Raw genomic sequence first — 25221 nt, forward strand, 5'->3', positions numbered from 1 at the left:
ATTAACTATAAAAAAGAATGAAGTATAATACAAGTTACAACATGGACAAACTTTGAGTAAGAGAAGTCACAAAGGCCACATACTGTATGATTCCATTTACATGAAATGTCTAGAAAAGATAAATTCGTAGACAGAAAGTAGATTAGTAGCTGCCAAGGCCTGGGAGAAGGAGGGAATAGAGCAATTGCTAGTGATCATGGGCTCACTTTTTGAAGTGGTGAAGATGTTCTCAGATTAGATATTGATGATGTTTGCACAACTCTGTGAGCATTCTAAGAAAGCACTGAACTGCACTTTAAAAAGGGAGCTTTGTGATGTGTGTATTATATCTCAACAAGTCTTTTTTTTTAAAGTAAGCCAAAACAAAGGGAAAAAACAGTAAACTTATGATAAAAGTTTAAGTACATAAAATATTTTTCCAGAAATGAAAACAATCAGGCAACATTAGCCAATACCAACTTTGTTTCCAGCACAATATTATAGAATACTGGTTCCCCAAATTTTAGATTTCACAACAGATATTAATGATAATAACAAACTATCATAAAGAGAAATTAAGAAAACAGTCCCATTTACAGTTGCATCAAAAATAATTTTAAAACCTACTATAAATTAACCAAGAAGATAAAAGATCTCTATTTTGAAAACTGTAAGACACTGATGCAAGAAATTAAAGATAACACAAATATTCTGGCTGGTGTGGCTAAGTGGATTGAGCACCTAACTGCGAAGCAAAGGGTTACCAGTTTGATTCCCAGTCAGGGCATATGCCTAGGTTGCAGGCCAGATCCCGAGTTGGGGGCACACAAAAGGCAACCACACACTGATGTTTCTCTCTCTCTCTCTTTCTCCCTCCCTCCCCCTCTCTCTAAAAAACAATTAATTAATTAATTAATTGATTGATTAAAGACAACATAAATAAATGGAAGGATATACTGTGGTCATGGGCTAGGAGGATATTTTTTGAATAACCATAGCATTCAAAGATTCAGTACAATGCCTATCAAAATACTAATGGCATGTTTTTGCACAAAACTAGAACAAAGAATCCTAAAATTTATATGAAACCACAAAAGCCCCAAATTGCCAAATCTATTTTGAGAAAGAACAAAGTTAGAGGAAGCACACTTCCTGATTTCAAACTGTACTACTCAAATATAGTAATCAAAACAGTATGGCACCATCACACAAACAGACACACAGATCAGTGGAACACAATAGAGAGCCCAGAAATAAACCCTCACATTTATGTTCCATTAATTTACAACAAGGAAGGCAAAAATACAGATGAGAAAACAACAGTCTCTTTAATACATGGTGTTGGGAAAACTGGATAGATAAATGCAAAAACTCAATCTGGACCACTTTCTTATACCATATACAAAATAAACTCAAAATGGATTAAAGACTTCCATGTAAAAACACACAACCATAAAACTCCTAGAAGAAAGCATAGCAGTAAACACTCTGACATCAGCTTCAGCAATTTTTTTTATATATCTTCCCAGCAAGGACAACAAAAGCAAAAATAAACAAATGGGACTACATCAAACTCAAGAGTTTTTGCACAGCAAAAAAAAGCAATCAACAAAACAAAAAGACAACCTACTGAATGAGAGAATATATTTGCAAATAGCATATATGATAGGAATTAATATCCAAAATATATTTTAAAAACTCATAAACTCAAAATAAAAAACAATCTGACTTAAAAATTGGGCAGATGACCTGAAAGGACATATCTCCAAAGATGACATACAGGTATCCAACAACATATGAAAAGATGTTCAACATCACTAATCATCAGGGAAATATAACTCAAAATTACAATGAAATATCACCTCATACCTTTCAGAATGGCTGTCATCAAAAAGTTAACAAATAACAAGTATTGGCAAGGATGTGGAGAAGTGGGAACCTTTGTGCACTGTCAGTAGGATTGTAAATTGATGCAGCCACTATGGAAAACAGTATGGAGGATCCTCAAAAAATGAAAAATAGAACTACTATATGACCCTGCAATTCCATCCCTGGGCATTTATTTAAAGAAAACAAAAACACTAATTCTAAAAGACATTTGAACCCCCTGTATGTTCACTGAAGCTTAATTTACAATAGCCAAGATTTGGAAGCAACCCAGGTGTCCATCGATGGATGGATAAAGAAGTGGTGGTATACAATGGAATATTATTACTCGGTAATAAAAAAAAAAATCTTGGCACCTGTAACAACATGGATGGAGCTAGAGGGTATTATGCTGAGTAAAAAAAGTCAGACACAAAAAAAGATAAATGCCATATGATTTCACATACATGACTTAAAAAACAAATGAACAAACAAAACAAAACAAAACAAAAAAGACAGAAACAGGTGCAGATACAGAGAACAAATTGATATTGTCAGAGAGGATGGAGGTGAAGAGATAGTTTAAAAAACATGAATGGAAATAAAAGGTACAAATTTCCAGCTATAACATATATAAGTCACAGGGACATAATGTATAGCACAGGTAATTTAGTCAATAATACCGTAATAACTTTGTGCAATGGCAGATGGTTGAGTTACGGTGGTGATCACATTGTAAGGTATGTAAATATAGAATCACTATGCTGTACACCTGAAACTAATTTAATATTGTATGTCAACTATAATTTAATTTTTTTTAACTTGGGGGGAGGCAAAAATAGGTATGTGGCATGTTCTTTCAATGTCATATGAGGTCAGGGGCCACCTAAGGAAAATTTAACTGTTTAAAGAATGTACTTTGTTCAACTCAGTGTTTAATACTTAAAGTCCCAGATTTTGTGAAATTACATTAGTTTGTAGGCTTTTGTCCAGTATAGCAAGTAATTTCTGCCTAAGCAAAAAGAGAACTTCAAATAGTATAATGGCCTATTGTTACGGTATACTGTCCTGTACAACCCTAACCAATTAATACTATCAATCTTTTTCTAACATCCCTTTATTAAGTTGCCTATAAATACTCAGCTCATCAAATGATCTTTGAACCAGACATACCATCTTAGTGCTTCTCTCATTAATCAGTAAGTAAAGTAAAATAAAATATTTGACACATTTGCTTTTATCTTTGTATGACAAGATAGGTTTTTTGGTAAATAATAATAATTTAATAAAGTAAATTTTTTAAAAATTGGAGGAACATAAAATACCCAACTTTCCATTTTGATTATTAAGGACTTTGATTTGAGCCTTCCAGTTTTCATCACCATCATCTGTTTTGCTTGCCATCATATTCCCCAGGACTCATCAGATCATGATATAACAGGCACTCAATAAGTATTTGTTAAATAAATTAATTTTTTAAACCTATAAAGTAGACAGGAAATACTCTTGAAGTAGATAAATTTAGCTTCACTAGGAATTCGTTATCTTCTCAATCATTCAAAAAGCTGAGAGTAATACAGCCGACCTGTGTGGAGAGCACCCCCTTAGGAGGCTGGAGAGGAAACAGAAGACAAACTCCTTTCAACTGCTCGACAAGTATGAAAAAGCTCTACGTACAATGAGAAAAGGCCTCCAAGACAAATTAATCAAAACAAAGGGAGAAATAATGCATATAGTACGCTATACTTTATGTAAAACAATGAAAGAATAATAAAATATACTTACATTGTTATATGTGCAACAAAACTGTGGAAGCATACACAAGAAAGTAATAACATTGATAACCTGAGTTACATGGGGAAAAACTTTGGAAGACTTTTCAGATATACCTTTTCATGTTTTTTAAACCACACAAATACACTAAACATTGAGAATAATTTTCAATAGTTACTTTAGAAATTTTTCATACACCTCATGGAATCTCAGAGTGCTAGACATAGACAGAAACAAAGCTCAAATTCCTATCACACAGTTTGCACTCGAGCATATTGACAGTAGAAACTTGGCTCTACCACTAGAATCGCTGTCACTACTGCCATGGGAAGTTGGATGCAATATTAACTCTCCCCAAAACTGTTACTATTCTCTCTTCATAAACGAGGTGGCCAAAGTACAAGAGGCTATACATCTCTCTTAAGATATGCCACTAACAAGCACAGAATTGTGACATAAACCTAGGTAGTGTGACTCCAAAACTTTCCTAACTAACTGCTACCCTGTGCTGTTGCCCTTAGTTTAGACTAACCAGTCTGTCCTATTAATTTTTCAGCCTCTGTATATCATTGTATAGCTAGTTCTTATTATCTTTATCTTTATCTTTGTCAAGCATTTTTCTATGAAGAAATTGATTTTGCTGACTTCATTAGAAAAAAAAATGAAGCATGGATTCAGTAATGGGTCAAGTTTTCTGGATTCACCTTTGGTTTTTCTCCCATATCTATTTATCTTCTTTACCAGTTGATGATGTGAAAAGCCCTACCATGGCTTTCTTAAATATCACTAAGTGCATTCATACCTTAAAAACTTTTATGTATTCCATTACTGTAGAGCACATAGTTACAGTAGGATTCTCTTTTGGTTCTTCTTCAAGCTTCTCTGTTTCCAGAGATCGTCTTTTTGCTGACTTTCTTTTTTCTTGTAATTCCTTCTTTTGCTTCATTTGGAAAAATTTCAGTGTCTTAAAAATCTCTCGAGAAAATTCATCTACTTCAGCTTCCATGGTTTCCCCATTAAGGTCCAAAAACCCTCCATCCATCCACCTGAATTAAAAGAAAAAATAATATTAAACTCAGAGACTTCTGGAGTCTGAAGGGACTTCAGGGACTCTTTAGGCTAGACCTCTCATTATAAAAAAGAAACAAGTAAAAGCAAGAGTGAGTAATAGTTTTTCTTAGTCACATAGGTAGAACTGATGGTAAAGAAACAAGACTAAAACCATCATCTCGGCTATGCTGCACGGCTAAAAGATGTATCAGACTATAAGGGATGACTAACAATGTCCAAATAAAATGCAGATCTCACTCCACGCTTCTAATTTTTGGTGTGAACATTCATCAGATTAATTAATTAATTTCATTAAAAAATGAACCACTTCTGGAAAACTCAAGTCATACTTTAGGTATTATATGGATTAGTAAACTGAGGTGATACATTAGAAACATTTGATGCTTCTCCTATGTGACACTTGGTTCTCTTTTAAATTAACAGATAATTCCTACTCTAAATACTTAGCTAACACCACCAAAAAATCAATATACATTTGCTTATGAATCCTTTTACATCATTTGCTTAATTTTTATTACATTACCAGAAATTACCGTTTTTCTGTTCGTTGCCACTTCAAAACTAAATTGAAAAACTTCTGATAGGGCTCAATGTTAACTTTTAATTTATCCAGTTCAGGATATTTTGTCAATTCCCACTTGAAAAGTTCCTCTTGTTTATTAATAAACTGAACTGCTTCTTCAGATTCCTGAATACGTTTTTGTAGTTGTCTTACATCGGTCACATACTGAAAGCAAATAATTTTTTATCTCAAGAAATATCCAAGTAATATTATAAAAATAAGATTATATGATACTGCATAGACTATGTCCTTGCATTTATATAGGAACTTTAAATATCAACTTCACAACATTACCATGATAGACAGCAAAATGTATGGTTATATCTTATAAAACTAAGTCACAAAAAGATCACAGGAATAGTACTATCTCTGGGACTGAGTCAAGCCCCTGTTTTGCCATAGTAAGCTCATGTTTTTCTATATTTTCAAACTTATGTAAACACATCCTGTGTTAATCTCTGAGCCAGCCATAGCTACTGTCTCACATATTTATCAGACCTGTTGCATGCGGTCCAGTTCAGCAAATTCTGCAAACTCCTCCATGCGGCGTGATTCCTTTTCTATTTCCAAAATCAGTTTCTCTCTTTTAGCAATTAGCTCATTTTCTTTTTTATGTTTAGCAATCTCAATGATCTTTATAAAAGACAATTTAATCATGTTAATTATTTTGTTACAAAGGAAGCATCACATCAGAAATCTTAATGCTTTGCATAATAATAACTATTAATGAAATAAAAATGAGTGTAAAAATGAAGCACTGATATTAAAATACAAAGAGCAATAAACCACACAAGCAAATTTTTATAGATTTTCAAGTGACTAACAATTTTTATTTATTAATTGGATATTGTAACTATTTAACCAATTCTGAGATAATAATTAAAAAGCTACCATTCATTAAACACATGCCATGTGTCAAGAACTATTAAAAATATACTTATGTTACCACGGGTATTATTATTCTCATTTCAGAGATAAAGAAATTTAGGCTTATAGAGGTTAAGAGGCATGTCCGATGTCATAAAATCATTAAAGTCAAAACCTGGATTACAACTTTGGTTTATCTGACTTTGCATTACTATACCATCTCATTTCCCAATTTAGAAGAAACTGGTTTGCATTAGGACTTCTTGAAAATCTAAATTATATTCAGGATCCTAATTCTGTTACTTATTTCTGTGATATCACACAAGTTATTTAACTTCTCTGAGACATATTTTTCTCATTTATGAAATGGGGGAAATAAGATTATCTGGGATTTTTGTAAATATTAAATGATCGAATAAATGGAAAGCCCTGAGTACAGAGCTTACTATTATTATTATTATTAACAAGTTATATAATACTTCCACCCTGGCTGGTGTGGCTCAGTGGATTGAGTGCCAGCTTGTAAACCGAAGGGTCACTGGTTCAATCCTCAGTCAGGGCACATGCCTGGGCTGGAGGCTAGGTCCCCAGTTGGGGGGGTGCACAAGACACAACCACACATTGATGTTTCCCTCCCTCTGCATCACCCTCCCTTCCCCTTTCTCTAGGAATGAATAAATAAAATAGTTTTTTAAAGTTATATAATACTTCTAACTTGTTTAACATTAGTCTCACTTCTTAATAGACCATGTGAGTTAAGCCTAACAGCCCATCCTAAGCCTGAAGGGCCATAAGATTTTGCTAGCCCCAAACTCATATTGATACCTACACTTACTTTTTAAAGGTAGACATCAAGTATGTACAATTAAATAAACACTGTGCTTAAAATGTCAGAATATAAAATATATACTAAAAATATATTTACCCCATCATTTTCATCAAAAATAGGATTAATTTTCCAAGGCCACATAAGGACAGCTGAATTCAAAGCTAAATCTTCTTGAGGAAATAGAAAAACGTCTAAAAAGTAACTCAATCGGCGTTTGGATTCCTACAAAAGAAGCTCATGTATAATATATACACCATGTAGAAAATATAACACAATATGAAAAAGAGAAGAACCAATAACAATTTCTAATACTCTTTCAAATTTCAATATGACTCGGATTATTAATTGCTATCTCATATCAATCAAATCAGATGGGTATTTCACTAGCTGCAGTATTTATTAATTTGGCTTCTTAACACACAATCCCAGTCTTCTATACGGAAAATAAAGCTTTTTAAGTTTGCACTTGCAGATGATTTAAATAAAGGTACTCTTATTCCTCCTTATACATGACTAAAAAAAGGTGACAAAATATGCAGCTTTCTATTCAGTAAGACTTTGCTTTTAATTTCAAAGAATTTTATGAGACTTCCAGCCAAAATGGAAGCATAGGTAGATATGCTTTGCTTCCTCACATAGCCAAAAAAAAGAATGACAACAAATTAAAAAAAACAACAACAACAACCAGAACTTTCAGAAAATAGAACTGTATAGAAGTCTAACAACCAAGGAGTTAAAGAAACATTCATCCAGAATGGTAGGAGGGCCAGAGATCAGCAGTTGGGGCAGAGAGGACATGTGCCAACATGACAGGCTGGGCTAGCCAGACAGTGAGTGGCAGACTTGCAGTCCAACAATGACAAGGGGATAAGGCAGGAGGCACAATTGGGGAGTGAGAGAGCCCAGAAAAACGCAGCCAAAAACGCAGCCAAAACACAGAAAAATTGAACTATATGGAAATCCGACAACAACAAACCATTCGGCCAGACCACTAAGAGGGGCAGAGCCGGCAGCAGAGCAGGGTCGAGCAGGAAAGATCCCCTGACCCAGGTACGCAGGCAGCCATGGGTGGATCCCAGGTGTGGTGTAGCAACAGGTGGACTCAGTGAGGGTGTAAGGCAGCAGGCTGACCGAGGCCACACATTCACACACAGATAAATCAGCAAAGGAGCTAGCAGCGAGACAGACTGCGCAGGCCCCAGTGGTGGGAAGCAGCAGAGGGGACCACCATTGCCCCTCTTTGACCCCACCCCCACATACAGCATCACAACCCAGTGACCGGGTCACCCTGCCCTGGTGAACACCTAAGGCTCTGCCCCTCATACATAACAGGTACAAACAGACCAAAATATGGCTCAAGAACTCAAAGCCCCAGAGCCAATAATAACTCTAAGCGAAAAAGAAACAGCAAACCTCTTGGGTGCACAGTTCAAAATACTGGTGATCAGGATGCTCACAGAATTGGTTGATTTTAGTCACAAATTAGAGGAACAAATGAAGGCCAAACTCATTGAAATGAAGGAAAATTCACAGGGAACCAATAGGGATGGAAAGGAAACTGGGACTCAAATTAATCTTCCTTCTTTCGAAGGAAGAAAGAAACAACCAAGCAGAAAAGAATGAAGAAATGAGAATTCAAAAAACCAAGGAGAGGCTTAGGAACCTCTAGGACATCTTTAAATGTTCCAACATCTGAATTATAGGGATACCAGAAGGGGAAGAGGAACAGACACGAGTGGAAAACTTATTGGAACAAATAAGAAAGGAGAACTTCCCCAGTCTGGCAAAGGAAATAGACTTCCAGGAAATCAAGGAAGCTCAGAGAGTCCCAAAGAAGTTGGACCCAAGAAGGAACACACCAAGGCACATCATAATTACATTAGCCAAGATGGAAATGAAGGACTTCTAGAATCCTAGAAGCAGCAAGGGATAAGGGGACAGTCACCTACAAAGGAGTACCCATCAGACTGTCAGCGGATTTCTCAAAAGAGACCTTACAGGCAAGAAGGGGCTGGAAAGAAGTATTCCAAGTCATGAAATCCAAAGACCTACAGCCAAGATTGCTTTATCCAGCAAAACTTTCATTTAGAATGGAAGGACAGATAAAGTGCTTCTCAGATAAGGTCAAGTTCAAGGAGTTCATCATCACCAAGCCCTTATTATATGAAATGCTAAAGGGACTTATATAAGAAAAAGAAGATGAAAAATATGAACAGTGAAAGGACAGCAAAAACACAGTTATTAACAACCACACCTAAAACAAAAGCAAACCAAGAGGACAGCTAGATCAGGAGTGGAACCATAGAAATGAAGAACACATGGAGGGTTAGAAACAGGGAGGTGTGAGGAGGAGAAGGGGGGAGAAGGCACAGAAAATAGCATAGATGGTAGGTAGAAAATAGATAGGGGGAGGGTGAGAATAGTGGGGGAAATATAGAACCTAAAGAACTTGAGACACGTGGTTATAAACTAAGGGGGGGAGAAGGGTGGGGGAGGGAGTGTGCAGGTGGAGGGGAATGAAGGGGGGGAATAGAACAACTGTAATGGTATAATCAATAAAATATATTTAAAAAAAAAAGAAACACAACAAAGAAGGAAAACTATAGGCAAATATCGCTGATGAACATAGATGCTAAAATCCTCAACAAAATACTGGCAAACTGCATCCAGCAATACATTTAAAAGATCATACACCATGATCAAGTGGAATTCATCCCAGGGATGCAAGGATGGTGCAATACTTGCAAATCAATAAACATAATATATCACACAAACAAAAGGAAAAACTAAAATGACATGATCATATCAATAGATGCAGAAAAAGCATTTGATAAGGTACAACAGCCATTTATAATAAAAGCACTCAGCAACATGGGAATAGAGAGAGCATTCCCTCCACATAATAAAGGCCATATATGAGAGACTTACAGCCAATATCATACTCAACGAGCAAAAACTAAAATCTTTCCCACTAAGATGAGGAACAAGACAAGGTTGTCCACTTCCACCACTACTATTCAACATAGTAAAAGAAGTCCTAGCCACAGCAATCAGACAGGAAAAAGAAATAAAAGGCATCCAAATTGGAAAGGAGGAAGCAAAACTGTCATTGTTTGCAGATGATGTTATAGTGTACAAAGAAATCCAATAGACCCCACCAAAAAACTACTTGACTTAATAAATGACTTTGACAAACAGCAGGATACAAAGTCAATATTCAGAAATTGAAGGCATTTTTGTACACTAACAATGAAATATAAGAAACAGAAGTCAGGGTGAAAAACTCATTTGACAGAGCAACAAGAAAAATAAAGTACCTAGGAATAAACCTAACTAAGGCAGTAAAAGACCTGTATGCAGAAAACTACACAACACTGAAGACAGAAATCAAGGAAGACACAAACAAATGGAAACATACACCGTGTTCATAGATTGGAAGAATTAACATCATCAAAATGTCCATATTACCCAAAGCAATTTACAGATTCAATGCAATACCTATTAAAGTCCAATGACATATTTCACCGATACAGAACAAACACTTTAAAAATTTATATGGAATCATAAATGACCCCAAAAAGCTGCAGCAATGTTTAGAAAGAACAGCTAAGTAGGAGGGATCACAATGCCTGATATCAAACTGTATTACAAGGCCACTGTAATCAAAAGAGCCTGGTACTGGCATAAGAACAGACACATAGACCAATGGAATAGGACAGAGAGCCCAGTAATAAACCCAAGTCTATATGATCAATTAATATTTGACAAAGGAGACAAAAGCATAAAAAGGAGTAAAAATGGCCTCTTCAACAAATGGTGTTGGGAGAGCTGGACAGCTACATGCAAAAAAAAAAAAAAAAAAGACAGCCCTGGCTGGTGTAGCTCAATGGATTGAGCACAGGCCTGTGAACCAGAGGATCACAGTTCAATTCCCAGTCAGGGCACATTCCTGGGTTGCAGGCTGGTTCCCTGCAGGCCAACTCCCAGCAGGGGATGCACAAAAAGGCAACCATACATTGATGTTTCTCTCCCTCTCTCCTTCCCCTCTAAAGATACATAAATAAATAAAAATCTTTAAAAAAAGAGCATCACTTTAAAAAAGAAAGAAAGAAAGAAAGAAACTCAATCACCAACTGACACCATATACAAAAATAAATTCAAGATGGATAAAAGACTTAAATATAAGTAATGAAAACATAAAAGTCCTAGAGGAGAACATAGGCAGGAAAATCTCAGATATTTCACACAATATTTTCACCAATATGTCCCCTAGAGCAAGAGACATAATGGAAAGAATAAACAAATGGGATTTCATCAAAATAAAAAGCTTCTGCATGGCTAAAGAAAACATTAGCAAAATGAAAAAGGAACCAACCATATGGGAAGGAACCAACCAATACATTTGCCAATGATATCTTGAGAAAAGGCTTTGATCTCCAAAATACATAAAGAACTCACATGACTCCATTCCAGGAAGACAAACAACACAATTTAAAAATGGGCACTTTTCCAAGGAAAATATATAGAGGGCCCAAGACATATGAAAAGATGCCCAGCATCACTAGCCATCAGAGAGATGCAAATTAAAACCACAGTGAGATACCATTTCACACCAGTGAGAATGGCCATCATAAACTAATCAGCAAACAAGTGTTGGGGAGGATGTGGATAAAAGGGAACCCTAGTGCACTGTTAGTGGGAATGCAGACTGGTGCAGCTACTGTGGAAAACAGTATGGAATTCCCTCAAAAAACTAAAAATGAAACTGCCTTTTGACCCGCCAATTCCACTGCTGGGGTTATACCCTAAGAGCCCTGAAACACTAATCCATAAGAACCTATGCACCCCAATGTTCATAGAAGCGTTGTTTACAATAGCAAAGTGCTGGAAACAGCCCCAGTGCCCACCAGTAAATGAGTGGATCAAAAAACTGTGGTACATTTACATGATGAAATACTATGTAGTAGAAAGAAAGGAGTTCCTACCTTTTGTGACAGCATGGATGGATCTGGAGAGCATTATGCTAAGTGAAATAAGCCAGGTGGTGAAAGACAAATACCATATAATCTTACCTACAAATGGAACCTAATCAACAAAATAAACAAGCAAGCAAAATATAACCAGAGACAGTGAAATTAAGAACAAACTGACAGTAATCAGAAGGGAGGTGGAAGGGGATGGGGGGGAGTACGAATGTTTTTTATGAACATGTACAAAAGTCACATGCACAAAACCAAAGGAAGATAGGATCAAGGGTGGAAGGTGGGGATGGCTGCAGGGGGGGTTGGGGATTGGTGGGGGGGAAATGGAAACAACTGTACTTGAACAACAATAAAAAGTGTAAAAAAAGAGAGAAAATGAGCAAAGGACCTGAATAGACATTTCTCCAAAGTGGACATACAGATGGTCAAAAGACATATAAAAAGATGTTCAATGTCATTGCTCATCAGAGAAATGCAAATTAAATTCACAATTAAATACCACCTCACACATGTTAGAATGGCTATCATCAATAAATCCACAAATGACAAGAGTTGATGATGAAGTGGGCAAAAGGAAACTCTCATGAATGATTGGTGCACCCACCATGGAAAGCAGTATGGAGTTTTCTCAAAAAAAATTAGGCCCTGGCTGGTGTAGCTCAGTGGACTGAGCACAGGCCTGCGAACAAAAGGATCAAGGTTCGATTCCCAGCCAGGGCACATGCCTGGGTTGCAGGCCAGTTCCCTGCAGGCCAACTCCCAGCAGGGGACGCACAAAAGGCAACCATACATTGATGTTTCTCTCCCTCTCTCCTTCCCCTCTAAAGATAAATAAATAAAACTTTTAAAAAAGGTTCTTCTGTTAGATATTTCTTTTAAAAAAATTTTTAAATGACTTTAATCTATAGATTGTTTTGAGTAGCATGGACATTTTAATGATGTTAATTCTTCCTATCCATTAACACGGTGTATGCTTTGACTTATTTGTATCTTCAATTTCTTTAGTGTCTTATACTTTACCATGTACAGGCATTTTACATCCTTGGTTAGGTTTATTCCTAAATATCTTATTCCTTTTGAAACAATTGTGAATGGGATTGTTTTTTTTTAATTTCTCTTTCTGTTAGTTCTTTTTTAAAATATATTTTATTGATTTTGCTATTATGATTTCCCTTATTCTCCTCCACCCTCACCCCCCATCCCACCAGCGTTCCCCACCCCCCATGTAGTTCACATCCATGGGTCATATATATAAGTTCTTTAGCTTCTCCATTTCCCATACTATTCTTAACCTACCCCTGGCTATTTTGTATCTACCATTTATGTTTCTTATTCCCTGTACCTTTTCCCCTATTCTCCCCACACCCTCTCCCTGCTGATAATTCTCCATGTGATCTCCAATTCCATGATTATGTTCCTATTCTAGTTGTTTGCTTAGTTTCTTTCTTTTAGGTTCAGTTGTTGATAGCTGTGAGTTTGTAACTGTCTCCTTCTCTCTTGCTGCTTTTAAGATTCTCTCCTTCCCTTTAATCTTGCATAATACAATTATTATGTGCCTTGGTGTATGCTTCCTCAGGCCCACCTTCTTTGAGACTCTCTGAGATTCCTGGACTTTCTGGAAGTCTATTTCCTTTTCCAGATTGGGGAAGCTCCTTCATTATTTTTTCAGATAAGTTTTCAATTTCTTGGTCTTCCTCTTTTCCTTCTGGCATCCCTATGAGTCAGCTGTTGCATTGTTTAAAGTTGTCTCAGAGGTTCCTAAACCTCTCCTCATTTTTTTGAATTCTTGTTTTTTCATTCCATTCTCATTGAATGTTTACTTCTTCCTTCTGCTCCAAATCATTGATGTGAGCACGTTTCCTTCCCTTCATTGTTGGTTCCCTGTATGTTTTGCTTTATTTCACTTTGTATAGCCTTCACTTCTTCCTCTGTTTTACAACCATACTCAATCATTTCTGTGAGCACTCTGATTACCAGTGTTTTGAACTCTGCATCTGATAGGTTGTCTACCTCTTCAACACTTAGTTGTATTTCTGGAGCTTTGATCTGTTCTTTAATTTGGGCCATATTTTTTGTCTTGGTGCACCTGTTACATTCTAAAGAGTGGAGTGTTAGGTACTCACCAGGGTGGGGCAACCCACATTGCTGTGTTGTGGTGCTATACATGAGGTAAGGATATGAAAGGGAACAGTCAGCTTGCTAGACTCTCGGTGGGCTTTCAGTCAGTTCCCCTGCTCCCCACAAGCAAATTGGGCCCTTTTGGTGCTGATTAACGGGTGTGTGGGCTTATGTTCATTCTATGACCCTGTGGGTATACCCAACAAACTCTCCTGTGAAGCTGGACTTTCTCCTGGCACCACAAATCCTACAGATTTTTATAGCCAGAGGTTTTGAGGCTCTATTTCCCCATGCTGGAACCATGGGTTGCACAGTCTGTCTCACTTCCCAGTTGTTCCTCCCATTTATCCACATGCAAATGTGGGACTGCCCAGTCCACCAGGTACCACCTCACCCACCCACTCCTCCAGCAGCTACCTTGCTGCATGCTTTCTCCTCCTTGGATGCCCAACTCCACCCCTCCTACCAGTGAATGAATGTTTCTTCTTCAACTCCTTGGTTGTTGGACTTTAATACAGTTTGATTTTCTAGCAGTTATGGTTGGTTTTTGTTTTTAAATTTGTGGTTGTCCTTCTTTTGCTTGTGTGAGGAGGCAAAGTGTATCTACCTATGCATCCATCACTTTGTATTAATTCTTTATTGTCATAGTGAAATGCAACTGATAGAAATCAGTATATTAATTTTATATTCTGCTACTCTGCTGAATTCATTTATCCATTCTAGTAGTTTCCTGGTGGAATCTTTGGGGTTCTCTACATACAGTATAATGTCATCTACAAATAAGGACTGTCTTACTTCTTCCTTTCCAATTTGGATGCCTTGTAGTTCTTTTTGTCTCATTACTGTGGGTAGGACTTCCAGTACTATGTTGAATAAGAGTTGAAAGTGGACATCCCTGTTTTGTTCCCCATCTTGATAGTAATGCTAGTGGTTTTTGCCCATTGAGTATGATGCTGGCAGTGGATTTGTCATATATGGCCTTTATTATGTTTAGGTATGTTCCCTCAATTTCCACTTTGCCAAGAGTATTGATCATAAATTGTTGCTGGATTTTATCAAATGCTTTTTCTATACCTCTTGATATGATCATGAGATTTTATTCTTCATTTGTTTATGTGGTGAATCACATTATTGATTTGGGAATGTTGTACCAACCTTGCATTCCCAGAATAAACACATCTTAATCAGGGTGTATGAACTTTTTCATGCATTGCTATATTTGGTTTGCTAATGTGTTTTTGAGGATTTTAGCATCTATGTTCATCAGGCATATTGGCCTATAATTTTCTTCCTTTGTACTGCCTTTATTTAGTTTTGGGTTTTTTAAGTATATTTCATTGATTATGCTATTACAGTTTTCTCAATTTTCTCCCGTTTATCCCTGCACCCTGCACCCCCAACCCTCCAGCATTCCTGCCATCCTTAGTTCATGTCCATGAGTTCTTTATATAAGGAGTTATTGGGTTTTTTTAGTTCTTTGTTTCCAATACCATTTTTATCTCTCCCCATCTATTTTATGCCTGTTAATTATGCTTCTTTTTCCCATCCCTCCCCCCACTCCTTCCTCCCCCCCCCACCACTGAAATCGCTCCTCGTGGTGTCCACTTCTATGATTCTGTTCCTGTTCTAATTGTTTGCTTAGTTTTTATTTTCATTGTTTTTCTTTTCTTATAGGTTCATTTGTTGATAGTTGTGCTTCTTGTCATTTTACTGTTCATATTTTTTATCTTCTTTTTCTTACACAAGCCCCTGTAAGATTTCATATAATAAGGGCTTGGTGAAGATGAATTCCTTTAACTTGACCTTATCTGGGAAGCACTTTATCTGCCCTTCCATTCTAAATGAAAGCTTTGCTGGATAGAGTAATCTTGGATGTAGGCCCTTACCTTTCATGACTTTCAAATCCTTCTTTCCAGCACCTTCTTGCCTGCAAGGCTTTTTTTGAGAAATTAGCTGATAGTCTAATGGACACTCCTTTGTAAGTAACTGTCTCCTTATCTCTTGCTGCTTTTAGGATTCTATCTTTATCTTTAATCTTGGGTAACTTAATGATGATGTGCCTTGGTGTGTTCCTCTTTGGAGCCAACTTCTTTGGGTCTCTCTGGGCTTCCTGGGCTTCCTGGAAGTCTATTTTCTTTGCCAGATTGAGGAAGTTTTCCTTCATTATTTTGTCCAATAAGTTTTCAATTTCTTGGCCTTTCTTTTTCTTCTAGCACCCTTATAATTCAGATATTGGAACATTTCATGTTGTCCCAAAGATTCCCAAGTCTTTCTTCACTTTTTTAAATTCTTGTTTCTTCATTCTGTTCTGGTTGGGTGTTTATTTCTTCCTTTTGTTCCAAATTGTTGCTTTGAGTCCTGGTTTCCTTGCCATGACTATTGGTTCCCTGAATATTCTGATTTATTTCATTTTGGGTATCTTTCATTTTTCAGCCAAGCTCAATCAGTTCTGTGAGCATTTTCATTACCAGGGCTTTAAATTTTCCATCAGATAGATTAGCTATCTTCTCATCGCCTAGCTCTCTTTCTGAAGTTTTACTCCATTCTTTCACTTGGGCCATATTTCTTTGACTCGGTGCATCTGCTAAATTGTAAAGGGGCAGGGCCTGAGGTATTCACCAGGGCTGGGCAGGCCACCTTGCTATACTGCAGTGCTGCATGTGGTGGCGAGGCCAGAGAGGGAACAATGCAGCTTGCTTCTCCTGTGAGACTGAGAGTTTCTCCCACTGCAGCAACACCATAGTTCAGTCAACTCTGCATCTCAGTTTCACCTTCAGCCAGACCCATCCACGTAGTCTGCTGCCTTGCCAAGGTTTCTTTCCAGTCCGCCTGCGCCATGGGTTCTTAACAGTCTGGTTGTTCTAGTTGACTTTTTCTCTAATTTCCTGGTCATCAGTGTTCCATGCAGTTTGATTTTCTGATACTTCTGATTGTTTATTGATTTTAGATTGGCTGTTATCCTCCTTTTGATTGTGTGAGGAAGCAAAGAATTTCTACCTCCATCTTGGCTGGAACTCCTCTTTATCTGGTTTTTGAATTAGGATAATGCTAGTCTTGTAAAATGATTTGGGGAGCCTTGCCTCCTCTTGAATTTTATCAATTTGTTTGAGGAGAGGTGTTACTTCTTTCAAAATGTTTGATAAAATTCATCTCTAAAGCCATCTGTTCCAGGGCATTTGTTTGTTGGGAGTTTTTTGATTACTGCTTCAATTTCATTAGGTATAATCTTCTACTCAGATTCTCTAATTCTTCCTGATTTATTTTTGGAAGATTGTATGTTTCTAAGAATATATCCATTTCATCCAGTTTATCCAATTTGTTGATTACATAATTGTTAATAATATTTTCTTACAATCCTTTGTATTTCTTTGTTAGTTATTTCTCCTCTTTAATTTCTGATTTTATTTATGGGTCTTTTTTTCTTGATGAGTCTAGTTAAATGTTTGTCAATCTTTTTTATCTTTTCAAAGAACCATGTCTTGGATTCATTGATCTTTTGTATCATTTTTTAGACTCTATTTCATTTATTTCTTCTCTGATCTTTATTATATCCTTCCTTCTACTTACTTTGGACTTTGTTGTTCTTTTTCAAGTTCCTTTGACTGTGAATTTAGATTGTTTATTTGAGCTCTTTCATTCTTTTTTCTTTTTCTTTCTTTCTTTCTTTTTTTTTTTTTTGAAATAGGCCTGTAATGCTATGAACTTCCCTCTTAGGATTGCTTTCCCAGTGTCCTACATATTTTGGATTGTTGAATCCTTATTTTCATTTGCTTTAAGGAATCTTTCAATTTTTTCCTTGTTTTGTTGTTTTGACCCATTCACTGTTTAATAACATGTTATTGAGCTTTCATGTCTTTGCATATTTTTCAGTGTTCTTCTTGTGGTTAACTTCTAGTTTCATAGCCTTGTGGTCAGAGAAGATGCTTGATAAGATTTCAATTTCTTAAATTTATTGAGATTTGTTTCATGTCCTAGAATCATGGGGTCTATCCTAGAAATTGTTCTGTGTGCCCTTGAAAAGTATGTATATTCTTATGCTTGGGGTGGAATGCTCTGAAGATATCAATTAACTCCATTTGATCTCATATGTTGTTTTTAGGCTGCTGTCTTCTTGTTGATTTTCTGCCTGGAAGAGCTATCCATTGAAATCGATGGGGCGTTAAAATCCCTGACTATGACTGTATTTCTGTCACTGTCTCCTTTTATGTACATCAAGATTTGCTTCATATATTTAGGTGCTCCTATGTTGGGTGCATAAATATTTACTAGGGTTTTACCCTCTTACTGGATTTTCCCCTTTATCATTATGTAGTGTCCTTCTTTGTCTCTTAGTATATAGCCTTGGTTTTAAAGTCTATATTGTTGGATATAGGTACTGCTACCTCAGCTTTTTTTTTCTTTTCCATTTGCATGAAATATCTTTTTCCATCCCTTTAGTTTCAGTCTGTGTGCCCCTTTCAATTGGAAATGGGTCTCTTGCAGGCAGCATATATGTGGATCTTGTTTTCTTACCCATTCAGCTACCTCATATCTTTTGGTCAGAGCATTTAAGCCATTTACATCAAGGTGATTGTTGATAGATATGTATGCAGTGCCATTTTGCTAATAGACTCTTTCTTCTGTTTTATCTTTTCTTTCTCTTTTTCTTCTTCTCCTTAAAGAAAGCCCTTTAACATTTGTTTTAGTACCAGTTTTGTGTTAAAAAAAAAAAACAAACTCCTTTAGCTTTTTCTTGCCTAGGAAGCTCCTTATTTCTCCTTCAATTTTAAATGATAGTTCTTGCTGGGTAAAGTAGCCTTGACTATAGGTCCTTGCTTTTCATTAGATTGAATATTTCATGCCACTCCCTTTTAGCCTGAAATCTTTCTGTTGAGCAATCAGACGCCAGTCTAATTGGTGCTCCTTTGTAGGTAAATCCCTGCTTTTTCTCTTGTGGCTTTTAGGATTCTCTTCTTGTCTTTAAGCCTTGTCATTTTAATTGGGATGTATCTCAGTGTAGGCCTCTTTGAGTCCAACTTGTTTGGGACTGTCTGAACTTCCTGGACTTGTGTTAGGAATTCCAGGGAAATTCACCACATTAGGAAAATTTTGGGTCATTATTTTTTTAAATTTATTTTAATTGCTGTTCAAGTACAGTTTTCTGTCTTTTACTCCCATCCCAGCCCATCCCCCACAGTGCTCCTCACCTCCCTCCCATTCCAACCCCCCTGGTTTTTGTCTATGTGTCCTTTATACTTGTCCTGTAAACCCTTCCCATTTTCTCCCAAAATTCCCTCCCCTCTCCCCTTCATTATTTCTTCAAATAGGTTCTTGATCCCTTGCTCACTCTCCTTCTGGTATTCCCATGAATCAGATGTTATTACACTTTATGTTGTCTAAAATATTTCTTAAGCTCTCCTGTTTTTATTTTTAATTAGAATTTTTTTATTGTTGTTCAAGTACAGTTGCCTCCATTTTCACCCCACCACACCCCCACTCTCAAACCTACCCCTTTTGATTTTATCCATGTGTCCTTTACACATGTTCCTTGATGGCCCTTCCAGTCTTATCCCCTATTATCCCTCTCCCCACTGCTGTCTGGTTACTGTCAGTTTGTTCTTTATTTCAACATCTCTGGTTGTATTTTGCTTGCTTGTTTGTTTTGTTGATTAGGTTCCACTTATAGGTGAGATCGCATAAAGAGAAATACCATATGATCTCCTCACTTTTTAAAATTCTTTTTTCTTTTTACTTCTCTGCTGGGTGATGTTTTCTCCCTTGTCTTCCAAAACACTAGTTTGATCCTCTGCTTCATCTAACCTACTATTTATTTCTTACAGTGTATTGTTTATTTCAGATATTGCATTTGGGAGAACAGATTCGCTGATACATCTGAAAAGGGGTTAACATCCAAAGTTTATGAAGTACTTACAATCGCAACACCAAAAAACCAAACAACCCAATTTTAAAAATCAGCTAAGGACCTGCATAGACCCTTCTCCAAAGAGAACATACAGATGACCAATAGACATATGAAAAGATGCTGTCACTAATCATCAAAGAAATGTATATTAAAACCACAATGAGATACCATCTCACATGTGTGTAAATGTCTACCATCAATAAATAAAAAAAACAAGTGCTGGCAAGGATGTGGAGAAATGGGAACCCTTTTGCATGTTTGTGGGAATGATGATTGGTGCAGCCACTGTGAAAAGCAGTATGGAGATACCTCAAAAAATTAAAAAATGAATCAGCCTTTTGACCCAGCAATCCTACTTCTGGGAACATATCCAAAGGATAAATCCAAAACACTAATTTTAAAGAACATAAGAAACCCTGTGTTCATTATAGCATTATTTACTATCACCAAGATATGAAAGCAGCTTAAGTGTCCATGAGTAGATGAGTGGATAAAACAGCTATAAGATATTTACACAATGGATTACTACTCAGCCATAAAAAGAAGAAAATTTTACCCTTTGTGGCAGTATGGATGGACCTGGACATTATGCTAAGTGAAACAAGCCAGTCAGAGAAAGACAAATACCATATGATTTCACTCATGTGTGTGATCTAGTGAACAAACTGAACTAACAAGCAAGACAGACACAGACTCATAGATGGAAAGCAGATGACAGCTATTTGGGAGAAAAGTTAAAGGGTGGAGGGATTGAGCAAAAGGAAAAAGGACTCATGGATATGGACAACAGTGTGGTGATTGTGCGCTGGGGTAGGGGGTATGAAAGGACTAAATGGTAATGGAAAAATACAATAAAGATTAAATCAAAAAATAAAAATAAAGAAAAAATGTTAATTTATTTTGCTGAAGTATGTACACATAGTTTATGGAACTGAAAGAAAAATATTTATGATTACTATATAAACCAAGTGGAAACCTCTAGGGGTAAGTAATAGCTATGATCAGAAAGTCATCCACAGAGTGCTTCTGGGTACAGGCAATATCCTATTTTTTGACCTGGTTGGTGGCAATACAGGTGTTTACTTTAACTATTTAACTGTATGTCTTATATATTTTCAATATGTTTATCATATTTCACAATGATAAAAACTACTTTAAAATATGTAAATTAAAATATTCTTCCCTGACTGGTGTGGCTCAAAGGGTTGGGCATCAGTTTGATTCTCAGTCAGGTTACATGCCTGGGTAGCAGGCCAGGTCCCCAGTTGGGGATGTGCAAGAGGCAATCGATTGATTTTTCTCTCACATATCAATGTTTCTCTCCCTCTTTCGCTTTCCTTTCCCCTCTCATACATAGATAGATAAATAAGCAAATACATAAATAAATAAATAAATAAATAAAATCTTTAAAAAGTTATTCTTACCTTGATCCTTAAAGCCAACTCTTGAATTCCTATCGTCCGGGCTTTTTCTACATGAAAGATCAGATCCATCATCTCTTCTGTTGTCTCTGGGACTTTTAATGCATGTTCTTTAATTGCTTCAAATTCACTGCAAATACTGACATAAAACTCTGCTTTACTATAGTTATGGTAACTAATGCTGTATCATACTCAATAAATGTAAGTTATTATGATTACTATAAAATAGGAACTGTGATATCCTAAAAATAATTGGTTAATTCATTATGATATCTTAAAATATTCAAGTATAACATACCTATATAACTCAGCATACATTAAACATCTATAAAATAAGCTAACATTTTCATGTGAAATTATGGTATATTTATTTTTTTCTATTGATCTCATCAACTCTCTTGAGTACCCAGATAAGCTGTGTAACATAGAGCATACTTTTGATCAGGCAACCCTAAATCTAAATTCTGCCTCCGCTGTTACTAGCTTTGTGAACTCAGGCAAATATCTGAGGTTTAGTTTCCATATCTATAAAATAAAATTATTAACATTCATCTTGCCAGATTGTTGAAATATAACAATGAATCTAAAAAGGCCTAATACAGAATATACTCTCATTTTCTAGTAACTATAATTGTTAATGTAATCATTAGTTTTATCATTATTATTATTAGTGCCTCTTATGAAACATAGCAGTAGAGCACATAAAAAGATCAAACTCTTGTATACATTTTTTAAAATCTACAATTCCCTTAGAGTATCACGAGTATGTGAGAATAGATATCTTATAGTCACTTATTAAACTAAAGGTAGATTTCTTATAACTTTTTCTCTGTGCTTTGCAATATCTGTATTGTCATGCCATTACTAGAAATATCAGATAAACCTCACACAAAAGCAAAGTATAAAAGAGGTAACTTTAAAAAATAAATTTAGCTCATGCAGATATTTTATTTCTATTATGTGGTAAACATACTTCATTAATTTAATAAATGAGCATCTACAATATGCTAAGCAAAGTTCTAAGCAGGGGAGCTCTACCAGCTAAAGATCAAATCCTTTCTCTCATAAAGATTACATTCAAGTCAAGAGACAATGCATATAAATACATAGCACAACGTTAGGTAGTAAAAAGTTCTATGAAGAAAAAGAAAGCAAGATAAAGATTTATGGAGTGTAGAGAAAGGACCACTATTTATATAGAGTGGCCAGGGAAGGGCTGTTTAGGGAGGTGATAGTGAATATGAAAAAAGAATACAGTGAGTCCTGCACATATCAGGGAAAAGCCTCCAAGAGAAAAAAGAAGCAAGGTAAACAGCCTGAGGTAGCAATGAGGTTGGCATATTTCATGAATGGCAGGCAGGCTAACATGAATACAAAAATGAAGATATAAAATAAAGTTGGGGAGGACTTCTGGCCAAGATGAAGGCATAGGTGGAAACACTGTACCTCCTCGCACAACCAAAACTAAGAACAACAAAGATTTAGAAACAAAAACACAACCAGAACAAACAGAAAATTGAACTGTACAGAAGTCCGACAACCATTCAACCAGACCTGTTAGAGGGGCAGAGTTGGTGGCCTGTGGAGATGGGCTGCAGCAGGAACAGTCAGAGGCTGCCAAACCCCTGGGAGCACAGGCAGCACAGGGCTAGCAGACCTTGGGTGCAGGGAGAAAAGGAACAGAGCATGAAAGGTGGTTGGCTGACTGCAGTCACACATTTGCATGCAGATAAACTAGGTAAAAATGGGCAGTGAGACAGACCATGCAACCCAGGGCCCCAGTGAAGGGAAATAAAGCCTAAAAGCACCAATTGAAAAGGTGCCGGGAGAGACTGCCAGCACCACTGGAGAGTTTGTTGGAGAGACCCACAGGGTCCTAGAATGTACACAAACCCACCCACCTGGGAACCAGCACCAGAAGGGCCCAATTTGCCTGTGGGAAGCAGCAGAGAGGACTGAAATCCAACAGAAAGTGGAGCAAGTGCCAGTATTCCCTCTCCGACCCTGCCCTCACAAGGGATCACAACCCAGGGAGGTGAGTTGCCCCACCCTGGTAAACACCTAAGGCTCTGCCCCTCACTACATAACTGGCCCAACAAGACTAAAAAATTATGGCTCAAACAAGAACAAATCAAAGCCCCAGAGCCAATACTTTTAAGTGACCAAGAGATAGTCAACCTATCAGATGCACAGTTCAAACCACTCGTCATCTGGATGCTCACAGAACTGGTTGATTTTGGTCACAAATTAGAGGAACAAATGAAGACTACACTAAGTGAAATGAAGGAAAATGCACAGGGAACCAATAATGATGGAAGAACTTGGGACTCAAATCAATGGAGTGGACCAGAAGGAATAAAGAACCAAACAGAAAAGAATGAACAATCAAGAATTCAAAAAAATGAGGAAAGGCTTAGGAACCTCCAGGACATCTTTAAACATTCCAACATCTGAATTATAGGGGTACCAGAAGGGGAAGAGGAGGAGCAACAAGTGGAAAACTTATTTGAAGAAATAATAAAGGAGAACTTCCACAATCTGGCAAAGGAAATAGACTTCCAGGAAGTCCAGGAAGCTCAGAGAATCCCAAAGAGGTTGGACTCAAGAAGGAACACACCAAGGCACATCATAATTACATTAGCCAAGATTAAAATGAAGGAGAGAGTCCTGGAAGCAGCAAGAGATAAGGGGACAGTCAGCTACAAAGGAGTTCCCATCAGACTGTCAGCTGATTTCCGAAAAGACACCTTACAGACAAGAAGGGGCTGGAAAGAAGTATTCCAAGTCATGAAATCCAAAGACCTACATCCAAGATTGCTTTATCCAGCAAAGCTTTCATTTAGAATGGAAGGAAAGATAAAGTGCTTCTCAGATAAGGTCAAGTTAAAGGAGTTCATTATCACCAAGCCCTTATTATATGAAATGCTAAAGGGACTTATCTAAGAAAAAGAAGATAAAAATATGAACAGTGAAAGGATAGCAAACTCACAGTTATTAACAACCACACCTAAAACAAAAGCAAACTAAGTGGACAACTAGATCAGGAGCAGAGCCACAGAAATGTAGATCACATGGAGGGTTAGCAACAGGGGAGTGGGAGGAAGACAATAGGGAAAAGGTACAGAGAACAAGTAGCATAGATGGTGGGGAGAAAATAGACAGGGGGAGGGCAAGAGTAGTATGGGAAATGTAGAAGCTAAAGAACTTATGACACATGGACATGAATTAAAGGGGGGGAATGTGGGTAGGAGGGGGTATGCAGGGTGAAGGGGAATGAAGGGGGGAAATGGGACAACTGTAATGGCATAATCAATAAAATACATTATAAAAATAATAAAAAAATAAAGTTGGGGAGGTAAGCAGGGGTGAGATCATGTAGGGCTTGATAGTTACTTCTTTTTTTGTCCTAGGTATTCTTTTATTTTTAATTTTATTTTTATCAAAAATGTAGGAAGTATGTATTAAAGTGGATAGTGCAAAAAAGATGTATGATAGTGCTGGGGGAGCATCTGCTAGAGCAGCATCTGAGTGCTTTAGAGAGAGACATTGAAGTAAAAGAAAAGCAGGCAAACAAAATGAGAACACGGTAGCCCACGCAGATGACAAACCAAACTGTGAAGTAAGCAAATGGCATATACACACATTCAGCTAGTGGGCCACAAATTTATTAATCCAATTTTATAGCTGCCTTACAAAGTACGTGTTATGTGTCCATTTTGGAGGTGAGAAAAGCTAGGTGATGTAACACATAAATACTGGGGTCAGGAATAATTCCAGATATTCCCAATATCACTGAATGTCTGTGATCTTTCCATTTTCATTCAACCTGTGTCCAAATATGGGTTTATTTC

The 25221-nt window shown here is 36.8% G+C and overlaps 1 protein-coding gene across 1 annotated transcript in view; it reads right to left on the bottom strand.

The window, feature by feature from the left end:
- Positions 1-25221, bottom strand: part of DNAH12 (dynein axonemal heavy chain 12) — a 234256-nt gene that overhangs the window by 167604 nt on the left and 41431 nt on the right. Inside the window, exons 13-17 of the mRNA XM_037040727.1 lie at positions 21374-21509; positions 7044-7169; positions 5750-5884; positions 5223-5416; positions 4421-4664 (exon numbers count right to left, since the gene is read on the bottom strand). Coding sequence (XP_036896622.1) covers positions 4421-4664; positions 5223-5416; positions 5750-5884; positions 7044-7169; positions 21374-21509 — 835 coding nt within the window. The remainder of the gene's footprint in view (positions 1-4420; positions 4665-5222; positions 5417-5749; positions 5885-7043; positions 7170-21373; positions 21510-25221) is intronic.

Source organism: Sturnira hondurensis, unplaced genomic scaffold (assembly GCF_014824575.4).
Source record: "Sturnira hondurensis isolate 20B ecotype Veracruz unplaced genomic scaffold, ASM1482457v3 Scaffold0002840, whole genome shotgun sequence".
NCBI classification, from domain to species: Eukaryota; Metazoa; Chordata; class Mammalia; order Chiroptera; family Phyllostomidae; genus Sturnira; species Sturnira hondurensis.